At 40.3% G+C, this 14,654-nt stretch overlaps 1 protein-coding gene across 1 annotated transcript in view; it reads right to left on the reverse strand.

Annotated features, from left to right (window-relative positions):
- Nucleotides 1–14,654, reverse strand: part of NBAS (NBAS subunit of NRZ tethering complex) — an 852,905-nt gene that overhangs the window by 596,555 nt on the left and 241,696 nt on the right. The window contains exons 22-23 of the mRNA XM_033937554.1: nt 5,594–5,677; nt 575–728 (exon numbers count right to left, since the gene is read on the reverse strand). Of these exons, the coding sequence (XP_033793445.1) occupies nt 575–728; nt 5,594–5,677 (238 nt within the window). The remainder of the gene's footprint in view (nt 1–574; nt 729–5,593; nt 5,678–14,654) is intronic.

A 14,654-nucleotide genomic window follows, 5' to 3' on the forward strand; every position in this document is an offset into this window, starting at 1 on the left:
CGGGTGAATCTGCAGCACCAGGGCAAGACCCGCGCCAAGAATAAATCAATTGATTAGATTTTATAAAGAAAATAAAGCACAAGCAGAAAATATAGTCCCTACAGCTCAGGCTGTAGGAAATGAAACTGGATATCCAGGGGTAAGTTACAGGAAATGACTACAGAGAGAGAGGGGCTAGAAATTGGTTTCAAGTTCCCTACAGTTTTCAGGCTGGAAGAGGTTGATTACCCTAGCATGTAGATTCCAGAGGTTATTGTACAAGAACGTCAGTTGGGTTCTATTTATCAGATACAACAATTTGTTAATTGAAACAGTATATCTCTGGCAAATTAAATGATAAAGATGTGGTTTGTTGCATTTGAATCAACATCTTCTTGATTACTTTGTCAGCTGAATAACTCAATTTCTAAACTTGGTTCTTTTTCTTGGATTACGACACAAATGGCAATTTTCTACAGGTTTAGGTACCTATTAGAATAAATATGATCACTGTATACTTTTTATCAGTGGCTTCAAACATCTAATATTGGGCATGCAAGAATTCTCAGGTATTGTTTCTGTCCAGGAATCTTACCTGTCTAGCATAGCTTTCAATCTCCTCTGCTCTGTTCCAGTACCAGTTGGTCACTAAATCTATTGAAAGTTTAGCAGCCCTGTATTTCAATAATTCAGGTTGTTCTTCATATAAAAACTCAGCTTCATCTCGAGGACTTGGTTCAATAATTGATCTAAAATATTCACAAAAAAAATGAAAATAACAAAAATACTTGAAATTAATAATGCAATACTTTCTCCCACAAAGACCTCTATAGTGTCGGTGCCATCAATGTATGCCACTGAATTTTCTACTAACGCTGAACCACTAGTAAAATACATTGATACAAAATTGATTCTAATTGTTGGGGTTTTTTTTTTTTTCTAAATAGAAATGGCGCAGAGAGACTAAATCATAGCTTCTCAGCTCCATGGAAAACTGATGGTCCCGTGAGCCAACGACGGACGGGAAGGCACCAGGACACGTATGGTCAAAGCTTTAAAGTGACAGTACACTTTTGGCCTGTTCTTGCTGGGTCCTATGGATGGTGTAACTCACAATGTTTGTTTGTCCTCGGAGAACAACAGTCACTTTCTCCACTGAAATATTGAGGACATCAAATTTATAATAGCAATGCCAGCTAACAAAGCCCTCCGCTATGGCCTTGTCTTCCCTGAGAGCCCCTTTTATCCCTCAGTTGTCTAGCAGTCCAACTGATTCTGTCCCCAGCTTCTTGCTTTAACATATTTACAAAGAAAAGTTTTTACTATGTGATTTTGCTTCCTGCACAATCTACATTTCAAGGTCTCTTTGCCTTTCTTATTAGCACCTCCCTTTGACTTGCCATTCCTTGGGCTGTTTACAATTATTTTCAGTCGGATCCTTTTTCCACTTTCTGAAGGATTCTCTTTTAGTTCTAATAGCTTCCTTCACATCATTCATTAACCATGCTGGCTGTCTTTTGGACTCCCTTCCTCCTTATTTAATACATTGTATACATCTAGTCTGGGCTTCCAGGATTGTATTTTTGAATAACATCAACACCTTCTTAAACAGTACAGCAGCTTCTCACATCTATAAAATGTACATTTCTTATCATTACAGTCTCATAATTATTTACACCATACCAATACCTACCCTATTTAATTATTTCTGAAATGTAGGACTATATACTAAGGAAATGACTGCATAACAAAACAAGAAATCAATCTGGGATCTTAATAAAGTTCTATATTTGAACACAAGCCTGAGTACAGTTAGCCTTTCCAATGAAAAGGCCCAAAGAGCAAAAAGGCAATTGACATGCAAATGTCAAACCAGCAGAATAACAATAGACCAAAATAAAATAGTGTGCTGCCTCAGAGGAGGGAGGGAGGTCTTCTTAAAGGAGAACATCACCCTGGTGAAGTAGGAGGCAACCCTGTAGCCAGGACCTGCCTACCAGGGGATGCAATGTCCTCTTGCACCAAGGATGTATCTCTTCTGCCCAAAAGGGAAGAGTCAGGACAGCTGTTATAGTGGGAGATGCAATCATTAGGCATGTAGATAGCTGGGTGGTTGGTGGACTTGAGGATCACTTGTTTACTTGCCTGACTGAAGTGAAGGTGGCGGACCTCATGTGTCACTTAAATAAGATTTTAGACAATGCTGGGGAAGAACCTGTGGTCTTGGTACATGTGGCTACCAATGACAAAGGGAAATGCAGAAGGGAGGTTCTGGAAGCCAAATTTAGGTTCTTAAGTAGAAAGTTAAAATCCAGAATCTCCAGAGTAGCATTTTCAGCAGTGCTTCCTATTCCACGTGTAGATCCCAAAAGACAGGCAGAGTCCTGGAGTCTCAATGCGTGAATAAGGCGATGGTGCAGGAAGAAGGGTTTTAGATTTGTTAGGAACTGGGCGACATACTGGGGAAGGGGAAGCCTATTCTGCAAAGATGGGCTCCATGTTAAACAAGGGTGGAACCAGCCTGCTAGCGTCAACATTTAAAAAGGAGCTAGATCAGCTTTTAAACTAGAAACTGAGGGAAGGTCAGCAGTCACTCAAAAGAGCATGGTTCAGGAAAACATATCTTTAACATGTATCATCATAAATAAAAGGGAAGACAGAGCTTTCTGATAGTGAGATTGCAATACATGCCACAGTAGACCAAATTTCCTTAAATTCAGAGCAGGCTGATTTTAAAGATTGCAAATTAACCATGCCAACTGCTGAGCAAATTGTAAAGAGATATGACAAACATTGTTTGAAATGTCTGTATGCAAATGCCAGAAGCCTAAAAAACAAGATGGGAGAGTTAGAATATATTGCACTAAATGAAAAGATAGATATAATAGGCATCTCTGAAACCTGGTGGAAAGAAGATAACCAATAGGATACTGTCATACTGGGATACAAGTTATATCATAGTAAAAGGATGGATCAAATCAGTGGAGGCCTAGCGTTATATGTTAAGGAGGGCTATGAATTGAATGGACTAAAAATTCCATAGAAGCAGAAACATACCTTGGAATCCCTATGGATAAAAATTCTGTATGTAAGGGGGAAAAGGATAGTGATAAGAGTGTATTACCGTCCACCTGACCAGAATGAATGGACAAATGCTGAAATGTTATAAAAAATTAGTGAGGCTAACAAACTGGGTAACACAGTAATAATGGGTTATTTGAACTATATCAGATATGAGAGGCATATATCATAAATCACAAATATCAAGAAGAAAATAGTATATATTTTCTTCTTGATATTTGTTATTTGAACTACCCCAATATTGGCTGGGTAAATGTATCAACAGGGCAAGATAGGGAGATAAAATTTTTTGATGAATTCAAGGACTGCATTATGGAGCATCTGGTTCAGGGACCGACAAGAAGTGAAACAATTCTAGATCTAGTCCTTAGTGGAGCACATGAATTGGTTGGTATATTAAAATGTAAATAAACTTGGAAACTTGGTTCTAATAGCTTCCTTCACCTCACTCGTTAACCACACTGGCTGCTGTTTGGCCTTCCTTCCTCCTTTTTAATACATGGAATATATCTAATCTGGGCTTCCAGGATGGAATTTTTAAATAACATCCATGCCCGATTTATATCTTTGACCTTTGCAGCTGCACCTTTAAATTTATTTTTTTACCATTCTCTTCATGTTATCATAGTCTCTTTTTTTAAAGTTAAGTGTGTAGTATTGGATTTCCTGTGTAAACTTATTCCAGGGATTATATCAAATCTGACCATATTGTGATCACTGTTATCAAGTGGCCCCAGAACCATTACATCCTTTATCAATTCATGTGCTCCACTAAGGACTAGATCTAGAATTGCTTCACTTCTTGTCAGCAAGTCTGACGTCAGTGCCGGGCAAAATGGTACAGACTATTATAAAGAACAAAATGACAGAATATATGTATTTAAGCACGGATTAATGAAAGTCAACATGGTTTTAGTAAAGGGAAATCTTACCTTACCATTTAATGCATTTCTTTGAAGGGGTGAATGAACATGGGAATAAAGGTAAACCGGTTGATATTGTGCATTTAGATTTTCAAAAGCCATTTGAAAAGTATCTCATGAAAGACTTCTGAGGAAATTAGAAAGTCATGGGATAGGAGGTAATGTATAGAAGGTAATGTCCTTTTATAGGCTGAGAACTGGTTGAAAGACAGAAAACAAGAGTGGATTTAAATGGCCAATATTCTCAATGGAGAACAGTAACTAGTGGGGTTCCCCAGAGATCTATGCTAGGACCGCTGCTTTTTAACATATTTATCAATGATCTATTGATGGGAATAACTAATAAGATAATTAAATTTGCTGATGATACAAAGTTATTCAACATTGTTAAATCGCAAGATGATTGTGAAAAACTGCAAGAGGACCTTATGAGACTGGAAGACTGGGCATCAGAATGGCAGATGACATTTAATGTGAGCAAGTGCAAAGTGATGTATGTGGGAAAGAGGAACCAGAACTATAGCTATGTGATACTGGGTTCTGTGTTAGGAGACACTGCCCGGGAAAAGGATCTAGGTATCATTGTTGAGGATACGTTGAAACCCTCAGCTCAATGTGTGGAAGCTGCTAAGAAAACAAATAGAAAGTTATGAATTATCAGGAAAGAAATGGAAAACAAAGATGAAAATGTTATAATGCCCTTGTATCACTCTATGGTATGGCCACACCTCGAATAGTATGTGCAGTTCTGGTCACCATATCTCAAAAAAGATATAGGTGAATTAGAAAAGGTACAGAGAAGGGCAACAAAAATAATAAAAGGGATGGGACAACTTCCCTATAAGGAAAGGCTAAAGTGGCTAGGGCTCTTCAGCTTGGAGAAGAGACGGCTCAGGGGTGATATGATAGAGGTCTGTAAAATAATGAGTGAAGTGGAAAGGGTAGATATGAATCGCTTGTTCATTCTTTCCATATATACTAGGACCAGGGGGGCATATGATGAAGCTACTAAGTTGTAGATTTAAAACAAACCAGAGAAAATATTTCTTCACAATGTGAAATTAAACTCTGGAATTCGTTGCCAGAGAATGTGGTGAAATCAGTTAGCTTAACGGGGTTCCAAAAAGGTTTGGATAACTTCCTAAAAGAAAAGTCCTTAGGCCATTATTGAGATGGCTTGGGGAAATCCACTGCCTATTCCTAGAATAAGCAGCATAGAATCTGTTTTGCTACTTGGGATTTGGCTAAGTGCTTTGGGTCCTGGGTTGGCCACTGTTGGAAACAGGATACTGAGCTCAATGGAACTTTGGTCTGTCCCAATATGGCAATGTTCTTAAAATAGTGCAAATGAAAATGCATTAATATAGCAATAACGTCAAAGGGGTGAAAAACATATGCCCAACTTGGCCAAGTTTTGCCCTAACCAGAGGTGTTTAGTAATAAGAGAGTTTTGGAATATAGCTAACACCAATTTGATAAAAGCAACAGTCTCTCTCATTCTTAGGTTTTGATGAGGCAAGATTTCTCTTGACTATATCCATGCTGGCTCTCATTAATGTTCTTCTTTTCTCCTGACACTTTCCAAAGAACAAGATAGTCTATAGACCCACTTGCAATCTGGTTCTTCACACCAGTCCTTGTCGCGATGTTTCTGTTTATTCCAAGGGGCAATCACCAGCTTACCAGCTTCAAAACTACAACAAAAATAACAAAGTTTGTTAACTAATTTAATAAATATAATTCTGGAGCATATAAATTTATTTCTAAAAACCTTATGAGCTGTACTTCTCAGCAAGCATTTAGCAACTTCATATAAGACTGAGTTAAAATGGGCTCCTTTTACAAAGTGGAACTACCGGATAGCATGTACTGAATGTGAAGAAGCCCATGGGACTTGAATGAGCTTCTTCGCATTCAGTGCATCAGTAATCAGTATCACTCCTTTGTAAAAAGAGCCCAGTGAACATTAAATTTTTAACATAATTATTTCTACTAACACACTAAGTTTTAGTTCCCTTCCCGTGTAATAAGCTGTTGCAAAAAACCAGCAAAGTAAAAATCTGTGCTAAAATGGAAGTAAAGAAGCAAATAGTGTTAAAAGAGGAGAAATGAATTAAAATGAAAGTAGAATGCACCTTGACAGAAAAGGAGACTGTTTCCCAGCAAGAATGTAAGCTGACAAAATGCCCCTACGGATCCAGCCGTTCGCCTAATCTTTGGATTAAGAAAAAATGACCACATTAGCCCCTACTACAAAAAATTGCACTGGCTATCAATAGAAGCGCAAATACTATTCAAATTTGCTTGCATCTGTTTCAAACAAGTCTGGGGATTAGCACCTTCCTACCTGCAAACTCACTTCACTCTACACAACCCCACACAAACAACCAAAAACAAAAACATCTTTGCATACCCAAAGATCACGGGCTGTAGATACAAATCCTTCCTGGATAGAACCTTTAAGTTCCAAGCGACAGACAGCAAGTCTGGCTGAGAAACTGCATAAATGAACCCAATCTGACTTACAGTGCATTCCGAAAATCAATTAAAACTGCCCTATTCAACAAATTCATTGACTAAAACAGTTCTCTCCCTCTCACTAGGATTTCCCCTGCTATAAATGCCTTTTCTTTCTCTCAAGAAGCTCCTGTCATGTATTCTTTACCCATGGAACTCAAAGTAGTATGTAAGCTTTCTACTTAGTCTTATTGTTATTCGCTGACTGTCCAGCCTTCTTTCAATGTGAACCGCCTAGAAGTCACCTGACTATGGCGGTATAGAAAAATAAAGTTATTATTATTATTATTATATGGAAATCATGGCTTTGGAAGTGGGAGCACCCTGCTTAACCGAATGAGTCAGCACAAACAAATGGTCAGAGAGATGAAACACGTTGGTGACCTCCAAATAATGCAGAAGAGCTCTGCACACATCCAGTTTCTTCAACAGGCGGTCCCATGACTTGGAACCTGTCAGTTGAAAGAAAGGCAAACATATCCTGCTTTTTTTTTTTTGGCATAGAGCGACTCACAAATTGTAGATTAGATTGACATGGAAAGCCAAAACCCACCTTCAGCTAGAATGAACCATCTGAAAGGAAACCTCTGCCTCCACAATAAGGAGCAAAAGAGTCCCTGCAAGACAAAGCCTGCAGTTCTGACACACGACACACATTTCTTAGGTTGCGTAGGGTTCGCAACCAGGCGAACGGCATTATCAACTGTGCCAAGTCCCGAAATCCATGAAGGCTACCCCACCAAGATAGCTGAGCGTTTGGTCACCTGCTTCAGCAGGGGAGAAGCTAAGCTGGACATTGCTGCCCCTTCTCACTGCGCCATGCGGCATGTGGCGCAAGGATGTTGTAAAAGCACTAAATTTATGCAATCCTGGTAAGAATTCACATAAGGAGAGCCCAAAAATTCCACCCCAAGCAGGTTTCCAGGCAAAATTTGTAGTTTTGAAGAAGCAGGGAACTTTAGAAAAAAGATTGTTAAAAATCCAAGATAGTTGCCATCAAAAATTCACAGCAAAATTGTGATATTTTTCACACTTCCCAAACTCGAAACATTCAGAAACCTTCAAAACCCCACTTTTCCAACCTCCCCTGATATCTCTCACAGGCTGTCAGCCTGTGTACTCACTATGACTTATTGACATGATCAGGGCTAAAAACCTGATCTCAGCTCTCACAGTAGCTGGATGAGAAAAGTTACTGCTACAATGCTAGGAATGCTAGGAAGGGCAAGCTGATCTTCGGGCTTCCAGTCAGACTCCTATGTCTGACTACACCTTCACCCCTGCAGACCAACAAATGTGCACCGGTATGGGCGGAGGTGCGACAATGTAACTGGCACCCTATGAGAACCTGCCGAGCCTCCTAAGGGCATCTAACAGCCTGGGCTCGACCCCTAATTAACAGAAGGTGAGATCACCTCAGGGATAGCCCTGAGTTCCAGAGAAAACTATTTAGGCTGGCTAACAGGTACCCAGTGGGATCAGCCTGTCAGTTACACACTGAAGTCTGTGAATTTTCAAGCAGGCAGAGCTTCAAATTCACTCCAAGCACTAAAATACCCAAAAAGGGGACAAAATTACATCAAATGAAAAACAAAAGAAGGTATGAGGGTGTCAGGATGTCAGAGGGGTATCGGGGGGTATGTGAGGTGTTGGTAAGGGGGCTGAGAGGATTGGTGGGGATGTTGGAGGGTATGGATGTGTGTCAGGAAGGAGTCGGCCTACATGGAACACTGCAAGGGGGGTGGGGGATTCGGTGGGGATGGCAGAGATGTGTGTGGGGTGTCAGGAGGAGTTTATCATTGAAGGGAGGCTGGGGAGATCAGAGGATGTCAGGGTGTTGGGAAGGAGTCGGCCTACGCATTGGGGGGTGGAGGTGTGTTGGTTTTCTGAGGAGGCTATCCTTGAAGGGAAGGCTATGGGGGGAATTGGTGAGGAGGTGTGTTGGGAAGAGGTTGGTCTACATGAACAGCTTGTGCGAAGGACTCCCCCATTCCGATGTTGGCCAGAGGTACAAACCCAACAACTGGTGGTGGTAGAACAATCGAGTACAACAATTGTCAGGATCCCCTATTGCAATAGAAGTACTGTGTAAATTTACATCTTTGTGGAGTAGGAGGTGTTCAGTAACCATCGGAAAATTAGTGAGGAGGAGGGGGGTCCTGCTTCCATCCCTCCAGTGGTCATCTGGTCAGTTTGGGCACCTTTTTGGCACTTGTTTTTAAAACAGGTCTAGCCTTAAATGTCCAAACTGTGCTCTGAATGTTTTCTAAAATGTTTGATTATGGCAGAAAAACATCCAAGTCATAAGCCCACCCTAGTCCTGCCCATACCATGACTCTAACACCCCCCTTGAGATTTAGACAAACTGCAGACAAAAGCATGGAAATCCATCTAGAAAATAGGTTTTGAAAATAGTTATTTGGAGGGTTTGATGAGAAAAATGTCCATCTGACACTTTTTTGGATGTTTTTCTCTTTTGAAAATGAGCTCCATGGTAAAATAGCACACAATGACAGCAGCAGCTGTTGCTAACAGAATAGCGCACATTAGCGCCTCTAGCTATTTGTTTTACAAATATATATATGCCTTATTTTATATGTATTAATTCATACTTTTTCAGTGGCCACTGTACCTGCAGAATCGGCACAAGAATCAACCAGCCCTGCCACAACCTTTTAAGCAACTGGGAGAGGTATCTGCTCCAGTGAGACTGGAGATAAAATAATACTGATCTGCATCCTGGCTAAAGCAATGTATATAGGAAAATCAAGTAGATTTGATCTGTCTGTATCTCCTGGGAGGCATGAATATTTCATTGGTCTGGGCTAGTCTGGCATGTATGAAGAGGAAAGATATATATAGCGGAGCTACCATTATACATTATTAGATGACACATATTGCCAGGATCAAAAAAGGGCGAGACGATAACTGCATGGGTCAATGATTGGCTGAGTGGTAGACTTCAGAGGGTGATGGTCAATGGTACCCTTTCTGAAACATCAGAGGTGACCAGCGGAGTGCCGCAGGGCTCGGTCTTGGGTCCTCTCCTTTTTAACATATTCATAAGGGACTTGACACGAGGGCTACAGGGTAAAGCAACGTTATTCGCCGACGATGCAAAACTGTGCAACATAGTAAGTGAAAGCTTTTTACAGGATAGTATGACATAGGACCTTCGTACATTGGAAAACTGGTCCTCGACATGGCAGCTAGGCTTCAATGCTATGAAATGTAAGGTCATGCACCTCGGTAGCAGAAATCCGTGCAGAACTTACACCCTAAATGGAGAAACATTAGCCACGACCTCAGCAGAACGAGATTTGGGAGTAATCATCAGTGCAGACATGAAGGCTGCCAAGCAGGTAGAGAAGGCCACATCCAAGGCAAGGCAAATGATGGGATGTATCAAAAGAAGTTTCGTCAGTCGGAAACCAGAAGTCATAATGCCGCTGTACAGGACCATGGTGAGACCTCATCTGGAGTACTGTGTGCAGTTCTGGAGGCCACATTACCGTAAAGACGTGATTAGAATCGAATCGGTTCAGCGGATGGCCACTAGGATGATCTTGGGGTTCAAGGGTCTCTCATACGAAGAGAGACTGAGCAGACTGCGGCTCTACACTCTAGAGGAACGCAGGGAGAGAGGGGACATGATTGAGACATTTAAATACATCACAGGACGGGTCGAGGTGGAAGATGTCTTCCTCTTGCCCAGGGGACCCTCGACCACAAGAGGGCATCCGCTTAAACTCAGAGGAGGAAAGTTTAATAGTGACACCAGGAAGTATTTTTTCACAGAAAGGGTGGTAGATCACTGGAATAAGCTTCCGGTGCAGGTGGTCGAGGCCACCGGCGTGCTTGACTTTAAAAGTAAATGGGACATGTACGTGGGATCCCTACATAGCACGAATCACTAGCATCTAGACTTATCGGGGTGGGTCAGTAGAGTGGGCAGACTTGATGGGCTATAGCCCTTTTCTGCCGTCATCTTTCTATGTTTCTATGTTTCTAAATAAATAACTATTCATTCTACACAAAGGAAGTCTTATAAATGAACATACAAATGAAATGTTCCTTTTTTATAGCCTCTAGTAATTTTTGATCATTTTCTGGTGCATTGTCTGACAAAAGAAGTTGCAATTTAAAGACCAGTGAAATGGAGACAGAAGGATGGCCATCTCAGTTTCTAAGAGTCTTGGATTCCCATGAGCCACTGCAGCTAATGTCAAAGTATACTTACAGTTGCAGGGTGAACTGATGAATTTCAGAAAATAAATAAGAACTGGAAACAAATTGTTTTGGTACAGTAATTGCAAAAGAAAAGTCTGAAGCATTTAAAATGAATGACCATAGGTGTCTGATGAGAAATAAAATAGACAGCTAAAAAATACTGTAATATTGCAAGAGTGCCACTTCTATCACCTTCTAAAATAAATGGCTCTGTATATCATGAAAATGTTATCTGTATACATCTGCAGGGCTCTTATCACTACCAATATGAATAAAATGAGGCTGAATGTCATGAACCCTCCCCCCAAAAAAAACAAACAAAAAAAAATCAACCTAACCCAAGATTCAAAAGATACTCAAAATTAAAAACATGTCAAATCCCATCCCACAGGAAGGACTCAGTATATATTTCAAGGACAATTCTATAATCTAGGCACCTGCATTAACATGCTCCAAGTGCACATAAATGTCTAACACTGTTAAACCCAGTTCCTCTCATTCTTAGGACACTGCACTAACCATTAGGCTACTCCTCTATTCCAGGCTACTCTTCAAGGGCGAATGCTTACAGATGTTATTCTGCAAATACCTCTATAACATACTTTGTGGGAATTTGCAAGGGGTTGAGGTATCTAATCTAGAATCTTTCATCATCCCTGACCAATGTAAGGGCTCGAAGCAGTTCACAAAAGAATTATTAGAAAACAACAATAATGCATTAATTAAGATTATCATTTTAAAAGTGTTTACCGTATTTTTACGCATATAACGTGCGCGCTATACAAGATTTTACAAACACGGAATAAGCATGCGCGTTATATCCGTGAGCGCATTATACTTTTTTTTTTTACATTGCTGATACATTTGGCGACACCCATAAGCCAGGATCACGCAGTGTGGGACCAGGCAGGCAGCACTGTGTGCAACTCTGTCGCTAGAGAAGGGAAGAGGCAGCCACGTCAGCCAACCAGGCAGGCAGCGGGCCGGACACAAGCAGCAGCCTTCGGAACCGGAAGCCGCTGAGAGTCCCAGCATGGCGGCCCTGACAAGAGAGTTAGCAGCTATGGCAAGGCAACAGCAGCAGCAGCGGCTAGTTCCAGCCTCCCGTTCTCCTCTCTCCCTTCCCTCATGGCAGTGCTGGATGGCACATTCGGGCTTCAGCCGCCTCCACCGCCGCTCCTCTGACTCCCTTCGCCTGCCTGCCTTGGGGGGTGGGGTGCCCTGTCTGCCTGCCCCGGGTTGATGATGAGGACTACAGGAGCAAAGAAATGCTGAAGAAGGAGGGAGCATAGGGACAGGGACATGGAATAATGCTGGAAGGGGAGGAATAAAGATGCAGAGATGTGATACTTAATGGAAGGGGAGGAAATGGTACAAATAGATAGTGAAGAAAAGAAGAAAGATGAGGAGCACGGTATACGCGTGGGTGCATTATACCAAAATTTTTTTACATAAATGTCTTGTTCCCGCGTGCTATACACGTGGGCGCTTTATACACGTATGCACGTTATATGCGTGAAAATACGGTAAATAAAAAAAACTTTCAGTTATTTACAAAAGATTTGATAAAATGTACATGATCTTAGGTTAACTGGTAATTAATTCTAAATAGAGGTAAAAATAAATGACAAAGAACGAGAAAGTAAATTCTTAGACTGAATACCCTTAATAGACAGATAGATCAAAGAATGTTCTTGAGTAGAGCTAGGATTAGTTTGTCTAATTGACCATGATAAAATTTACAAGTTATACAGGCACTCAAACTTAAGGCAGCCAATGACACTTCTCAAAAGGGATGTTATATGCTCAAATTTTGATTTGCCATAAATCAGACGAGCTGTGGTATTCTGAATCAACTGTAATCTTTTCATATTACCAGCACTAATACAACAGTATACTGAATTGCAATACTACAATTATGATAATAGAATTGACTGAACAAATGCAGTGAAATGATGTTGATGGAAAAGTGGACTAACTGATTTGAGGCAATGTAAACTGAAAAAAACATTTTCTAAATAAATGTATCTGTTGTTGAAAAGTAAGAGCTCCTTTTATCAAGGTGCGCTATGGGAATTAGCGCGTCGGACAATTCATCACATGCTAACCCCCGTGGTACACCAAAAAAACTAACGCCTCGTCAATGGAGACATTAGCGACTAGCGCGGCAGGCGGTTCAGCTTCATTTGAAGTTTAAGGGTCCAGTCATGGAGTCTAGATATACAAGAGCAAATGTTAGAAGACAAATGTCTCAAATCCAAATTTACCTCTTGTAATATAAATCAAGAAGCTGCAGTGAGAACTGAATTAATAATGTCTAACGGTCCCTTTTACAAAGCTGTGATAGCAATTACCACTTGGCAAATGTGACAAAACCCATTCAATTCCAATGGGCTGTATTGCATTTGCCATGACTTTCTAAAAGGGGCCATATGTAAGCATCTGGATATGTATCATCTTCACAAATTTTGCAGTGAGTCCTGGTAGCTGTTACTTTAAAGAAATTTGGGCTTTTATTCTACTTTAGATAGGCCAGATATCAGAATTCAAACATTCAGGTCTGGATGGGCTCAGTTCTCCATTTAACAAAAGCTTATGCTGAATGTCGAGTCTTTTTGTAAAATAATTGCATATGTGTTTGCCAGCATGTACAGCAAAACCAGCCCTTTGACAAATTTACATATGCACAAAAACAGTAGCATCAACTCAAAATTTTCCCCAGCTAAGTTCCAGCACTAATAAACAGAAGCAGTAATTTTGCAACTTCCACACTTATCTAGTACATTTAACAAACTTATTGAATAATAATAATAATAGCTTTATTTATACCCTGTCATATCTTTTCAGTTCAAGACGTGAGCAGTAGTGGCTCATGGCCAGTAGGGGGTGATGTCTATGGGACGGTAATGGAATGGATGTCAGGACATGATGGTGCAGTATTTTTGTGGAATTTTTCTACAAAAGGGCCTGGTTTTTGTATGATTCTGGGTAACTCTAGTTAGATACAAGCATATGTCAGTTAAGGCCACGCCCAATAGAAGCGTACGAAAAACTGGTGAATAAAAATCTGAATATGGACGTAGCCGAGGCCAGAAAAACACACAACAGATTAATATTAAGGGAAAGCATAATAATATTATTTTTAAGTACTTTGCTATTAGGCTAGATCATAACGGAAATCAGGATATACATGGACTCCATTTTGGGTTTGTCTTTCTGTGTCTTGTACTCCATTTTGTGATCAGCCTATGTCCCAAGTCTTTGTTCAGGTTTCCCGCTTCTAAGCCACGTGGTTCTAATTGATACCAGATGTGCTTTAGGCTGGCTAGGAAGAACATATTGGATTGCATATCCCAAGCTGAGATATGGCATGCATTAAATATGAGTGAAATTATGAATGAATGAAAGGGGCCCCTGGAGTGATTATGTGTATGACTGTGTATTGACCAAAAGAATGGGTTTTGAAAAAACATATTATATATATTTGCAACCTAAAGAAATTCATTCAAAGGGCACAACATCTGGAAATAATTAGCAGTCTCTAGCATAGAAAGGGGGAAAAACAGCCCCTCCTACTCCTACAGGATAAGGCTTCTGTGTGAAGATCAATGAAATTTGAAACTGTCAGCTCAGGGAGAGGGCTGAGAACATTTCAGCAGGCTGAGAATATTTCAGCACCCTTTTAACAAATGATTCTCTTAATATACCTTTGTGACAAGGATACAAGGAATATTGGATATGTTATAAAATGTAAATGTATATTCAGAAATGAATGTAAACAAAACGAATATGATTTCTGAAATTTTTAAACATACAAGAGGAATTTTCTTTGTCTAACTTTTAAAGACCACCTCTGTTATTTTATTGGCCTATGGCCAATGATGTCACATTGAGCCAAAGGTATATAATGGGGTGTTTTGAAAT

This window comes from Geotrypetes seraphini, chromosome 3, assembly GCF_902459505.1.
Source record: "Geotrypetes seraphini chromosome 3, aGeoSer1.1, whole genome shotgun sequence".
Classification (NCBI taxonomy): Eukaryota; Metazoa; Chordata; class Amphibia; order Gymnophiona; family Dermophiidae; genus Geotrypetes; species Geotrypetes seraphini.